This window comes from Bos taurus, chromosome 14 (genome assembly GCF_002263795.3).
Source record: "Bos taurus isolate L1 Dominette 01449 registration number 42190680 breed Hereford chromosome 14, ARS-UCD2.0, whole genome shotgun sequence".
NCBI lineage: Eukaryota > Metazoa > Chordata > Mammalia > Artiodactyla > Bovidae > Bos > Bos taurus.
In genome coordinates this window covers 69840887-69846886 of record NC_037341.1, presented here as the reverse complement: position 1 = coordinate 69846886, position 6000 = coordinate 69840887, and the positions used below count along the sequence as shown (strand labels likewise).

General features: G+C 37.9%; 1 protein-coding gene across 2 annotated transcripts in view; it reads right to left on the bottom strand.

Annotated features, from left to right (window-relative positions):
* Nucleotides 1-859: 859 nt before the first annotated feature.
* VIRMA (vir like m6A methyltransferase associated) overlaps nucleotides 860-6000 on the bottom strand; it is a 64156-nt gene continuing 59015 nt past the window's right edge. The window contains exons 22-24 of one of the 2 annotated variants that reach the window (NM_001205426.1): nucleotides 5349-5680; nucleotides 2929-3072; nucleotides 860-2031 (exon numbers count right to left, since the gene is read on the bottom strand). In NM_001205426.1, coding sequence (NP_001192355.1) covers nucleotides 1877-2031; nucleotides 2929-3072; nucleotides 5349-5680 — 631 coding nt within the window. In that variant the 3' untranslated portion in view covers nucleotides 860-1876. The remainder of the gene's footprint in view (nucleotides 2032-2928; nucleotides 3073-5348; nucleotides 5681-6000) is intronic. The other variant, XM_005215688.4, reaches the window with a different exon arrangement.

Genomic DNA, 6000 nt, shown 5'->3' with positions numbered 1-6000 from the left:
AGCATTTTTTTCTTCTTCTTACAAAACAAGTATAAATCATTCTGTCAACTCCTTGTGTTACTAATAGAGTATCTTATCCTCAAAGGTATTTCAAGTTTTTCATTAATTTCTAAACACTAAAACTTCTTCTAAAATCTCTTATGTAAAAAGGTTATACAAATAACATATAAAACTATTCTACCAAAGTACACATAAATCTGACGTTCATTTTTGAAGCTATGAGGTCCTACACACACATCTAAATGTATACGACAAGAACCATCGCCCAGCACCTATCTGGCTCACTTTTTTTTTTTTGGCTGCACTGGGAGTTCACTGATGCACACAGGCTTTCTCTAGTTGTGGCCATCGAGGGCTCCTCTCTAGCTGCAGAGCGCAGGCTTCTCACTGTGTTGGCCTCTCTGTTGCAGATCATGGGCTCGAGAGCATAAGGGTTTCAGTGGTTGTGGAATATGAGCTTAGTTGCCCTGGGGCAAGGACTTAACTCATGTCCCTTACATTGGCCAGCGGATTCTTAACCACTGGACCACCAGGGAGTCCAAGAAATACAACTATTTAAACAATTATTTTTACATATATTTGTGTCAGACATTAGGGACAAACTTCAATTTCTATCCAATGTGAAAAATGTGTATTTAGAGAAATGAGTTTATTAGTTTCAGGATTAAAAGGGGTTTAGGTTATCTTGGGTTTTTGAGGCCACTAGTTATGAAAAGATTTCCATTATCTTTCATTTAAATATCTTTAGAATTGAGCTTTACTCCAGGGTTTTCCTAGCAAGCAAATTTTCTATTCACTCACAAACAGTTTTGACGAAACAGTGTGATAAAGGGATGGAATGAGACTCATACACTCCTTGTTTATGAGAACTCTATATTTTATGCCAGATTATATAAACTCAGTATGTTATCTCTTGGGAAAAATATGACTATTTTCTCAAAGTGTAAATTTTATTTCTGTATATATAAAGTACAGATTTTATTAGATGTCTGATTCCCAAAATAACAGTATTAGGATGTGCCTTATTTTAGGTTCTAAAAAACTGCATAATAAAATAGTATAAGTAGGTATAAAGCTAAAACACAAAGCACATACCATTTCTACCTAGCATAAAGGAGAATGTCATGTTTCTTTTTGTACAGCCAAAAGGTTTCCAAAACTGTGCACTCGGTTACCCTAGGAAATTAATAGGTGTGCCACAGGACATTTTAAATTTCTGCGTAGAACACAGCTGTTGCACACGACACAAAATGCTAGCTCGAGGTAGTTTACATCTTCAACATTAGACCGCATCCTTTCCATGACAGTATGTCTTTGCAAAACTGGACTTTCTGCAGTTGAGGTAAGTACTATACAAAAAGCACAGTGGAACAGAATATTGGCAGTGTTTAAGCTGATTCTAAGGTTTGAGAAATTGTGTAGCAACCACAATTACTTGTGGTCAGGACACAAATTCTTATTGTTTGGACCTAATAGCCTAATAAATGGAATTATTAGACACTTCTTTTGGCCGAGGTATACTGTAATACAACTGAAACAGTAAAGGGTACCGTAAGCTAAGAAAGTATCGAGGACGTCTGTGGTATAGGCGAGATACACACTAAAACAAAACCGTCATTTCACTGTTCATTTTTAACCTAGGAAATTTCCTAAACAGCCATTTAAGAAGAGAACAAAATATATACAAACATACATACAAAGTTTCCATTTTTATTGAAATCTTGTGTTAGGTATCAAACAAAATTTGCTTTCTTCAGATAAAAATATTCTCTCAGATGTATCCAGGTAACTGCTAAGCCTAAATTGGTCCTCCAATGTCTTGTTTTTACTGTCCTCGTGAAATGTTCATATGCACTTAGGATGTTCCCAAGAATATTTATCGTGTAAAGGACCGTACGTGGCGACCTCTACCGCTGCCTCCACTAACAAACTTTCCTCTCGAGCCTCCACTGCCGCTATTTGCACTTGCCCAGGAAGGCCCAAGCCCCCCACGACCTCTGGAAGCACGGTCACGAGGGCTTGGGCGGTAGCCTGTAAAAGAAAGAATATGATTTTCAGTTGCAACATCTTTCCCTTTCCCATTATATAAATACAAAGCTGGGACACCACACTCAAACCAAGACTACTGCTTGCTCCTTTTAATATTCAAGTGCAAGTTCTGTGACTGTGTTGAAGACCACTTTAAATCGTTAAATTGTCTAAACCAAGAATTACATCTCAAATAAAGCTATTATTTTAAAAATGTGTATTTGGGACTTCCCTGGCAGTCCAGTGGTTAACAATCTGCGCTTCCACTGCAAGGGCACAGATAGGGGAAATTAAGATCTCCCATGCCTTATGGTGTGGTCCGAAAAAAAAAAAGTGCATTTGAAAGCAAAAGCTATATCTGACCAGAGAATTTCAGACTTGATATAGGAATGTTTTAGAGGGGAACAAAAGGTTATATATTACATACATAAGATCATCCTGTAACAGAAAAGAAAATAATTGACCCTTGAACAACTCGAGGGTTAATCCAATATAATTTACGTTAGCCCTCATATCCAGAGGTTCCTCTGCATCCTTATTTCAAACCATGAACCATATTTACTGTTAAAAAAAAATCTGCCTATAAAAATGGACAACCCTTGCAGTTCAAACCTGCGTTGTTGAAGAATCAAACTGTATACTCCATGAAGATATCTCAGTTTAGTCAACATGAAACCACTCAGATTATACACACAGTTCAGAATCTAAAATTTTGAGAATTTATACAGAATATGTACACTGGGCACTCACTCACAGACATAAAATTACACAGACTTCAGAATTATATGCCTACATTCTAAAATATTCTCTCCCAGAATGAGAATATATGACATTCAACAATCTGGAAAGGATGATTCGCCTCCCTCCTCCTCAGCAACAGCAAGAAGGAAGAGCGTGTACCTGTGGAACTAAGTGGTCGTAATGGTGGAAGAGGACCCCTGTTAAAATTGCTCTGGCCTCCACGACTTTCATTGTAAGTTCCTCGAGGAGTATTCTGAGCACTCCAACTGGAGCCTCTTGTTCCCTCCCGACGACTGTAGTTTCCTAAACATAGACAACACAATCAAAATGTACTTTTACCACAACTCTTCAACTGGATTAAGGAAGATATGACATGTTTTTCTTAAATTTTCAAAAGCAATGGAAGAGCAAATATGGAATTTTGTACATGAAATACAGGTAAGAGTGGCAGCATTATATACAGTCAGGAGCAGAGGCTCTGGAACCAGACTGCCAGGGTTCAAATACTAGTTCTGCCTGTTATATTTTATGTGTCCTGGTCAGCTAACTGACAAGTTTTCCCTTCTGTTAACTGAGGGTACTAAAAGAATCTACCTCATGAGGCTGATGAGAGTATTATATGTCAAGTGTTTAAAATAGTTCCTAACACAGCTATGTGTTCACTATTACTGTAAATATCTATTATCTTTGGCTCTCATCCTCTCAACTCAAAAGCATGAAAACCTGTCATCATCCACTAGTAGAATATAATTTCTGTAAGTTTATACTGTAGAAATTCAGGTTCTAAAATCTTGAAACATTGAAAATAGATTAAATATAACATTAGGAAGCACGCAGATAAAAGAATCGATGATGAACTACACAGAACAATCTTAAGGGAACTGTTGGTAAGGACAACTGTGAAAATAATGTATGGATATTATTCAGAAAGGATACACACAATTTTCAATGCAAATAGGAAAAAAGTTAGGCAAGACTTTTTTTAAGCTCAACAGTAATTATGTAGTTAATCAAAAGTTAACTTGAAGATTTTTTCACAGAAAACAACAAAATTCTGTAAAGTAATTATCCTTTAATTAAAAAATAAATTAATTTTTAAAAAAAGATTTTTTCCCATCCAATAAAGTACTTTGCAAATGGTACCATTGGTCTAGATCTAGCTTAATTATAGCAACAAAAAAATACTTTATTTGAATCACTTCTATTCAACAGTCTAATACTGGTAGAACTCATTAGAAAACATATATTAAATAGTTACCTTTACCTTAGTCTCCAAAATTTACAAACAGCTTATGACACTTAAGAGCATCAAAACAAACAATCCACTCAAAAAAATGGGCAGAAGACCTGGAGAGACATTTCTCCAAAGTGGACATACAGATGTCTGACAGGCATGGAGAAAGATGTTCAGCGTCACTAGTTACTAGAGAAATGGAAATCAAAACTACAGTGAGGTATCACCTCATACCAGTCAGAATGGCTGTCATCAAAAAATCCACAAACAACAAATGCTGGAGAGGGTGTGGAGAGAAGGGAACCCCCTACACAGCTGGCGGGAATGTAAACTGGTACAGCCACTATGGAGAACAGCATGGAGGTTCCTTAAAAAATTGAAAAAGAGCTACCATATGACTCTGCAATGCCATTCCTGGGCATATATCTGGAGAAAAACATGATCTGAAAGGACACGTGCACCCCAATGTTCACTGCAGCACTGTTTACAATAGTTAAGACATGGAAGCAACCTAATTGTCCATCAACAGAGGACTGGATAAAGATGCGGTATGTATGTGTATACGTGTGTGTGTGCGTGCTAAGTCGCGTCCGATTCTCTGCAACCCTATGGACTACAGCCCTCCAGGCTTCTCTGTCCATGGAATTTTCCAGGCAAGAATACTGGAGTGGGTTGCCGTTTCTTACTCCAAGAGACCTTTCTGACCCAGGGATTGAATCTGTGTCTCCTGTATCTTCTGCATTGGCAGGCAGGTCTTTACCACTAGCGCCACCTGGGAAGCCCATACACATACACATACATACATACATATATACATGGTGTGTGTGTGTATACATATATATACACACACACATACATATACACACATATACACACAATGGAATATTACTGCCATTAAAAGGAGTAAGATAATGCCACCTGCAGCAACATGGATGGAATTAGAGTGTCATACTGAGTGAAGTGAGTCAGACAGAGGAGAAGAAATATTATATCCCCTTATATGGGGAATCTAACAAGAAATGATACAAATGAACTCACTTACAAAACAGGAGACTCAGACTCAGAAAAACAACTTAAGGTTGCGGAGGAGGGACAGTTAGGAACTCTGGGAAGGTCATGGACACACTGTTGTATTGAAAATGGATAACCAACAAAGACTTACTATACAGCACATGGAACTCTGCTCCACGTGCCCGCCTGGATGGGAGAGGGGTTTGGGGGAGGATGGACATATGTATATATGTGGCTGAGTCCCTTTGCTATTCACCTGAAACTACCAAAACATGGTTAAACGGCTACACTCCAGTACAAAATAAAAATTCAAAGTTTAAAAAAAAGTAGTTACCTTTTGAAGCAGGTGGTGTGAAAAACCTATTCTGACTGTGAAAAGCACCCCGTCCTCCCCGATTGCCTGAAAATCCACCACGAGAGGAGATCTTCTGCGACACTTTGAGTGGCCGTTTTGGTGGTGGTATCCCATCTTGAGGGACCACTTCTTTACTTTCAGCTGCAACAAAGTCATCCACATGCATAGATGGTGGTCTGCTTGTGTTCTGTTTCCTCTGACGAAAAATATCATGGGGTCGTATACCCTGTCCAAAGCCTCCCCTGCCCCTTCCTCTTGGTGGTGGCACAACATGAGCTCGCTTGGCAGGTTCAATGTATTCAGATTTTCCACTATTAAAACAAAAGCATTCCATGAACACCTCTCTTTTACACATTTCCAGCGAAAACATAAGTCAATCTTTGCAATACTGAAAACTGCACTATCAATTATTTCTTATCCTAATCATGTTAAATTTGCAAATATCCCTGCTACCTTCCAGGGAAACAAGAAAACAAGTGAAGAATGGTACTCAACATTTTACTGATATGACTACAACTTTTAAGAAATAACCCAGTTCACTCTTTTTCAAATCTTCTAAACTCTCATAAAGTCTAATAATATAACAAATGGATCAGGTATGTCCTGGCCAAATTATTATCTTTTAAAAAAA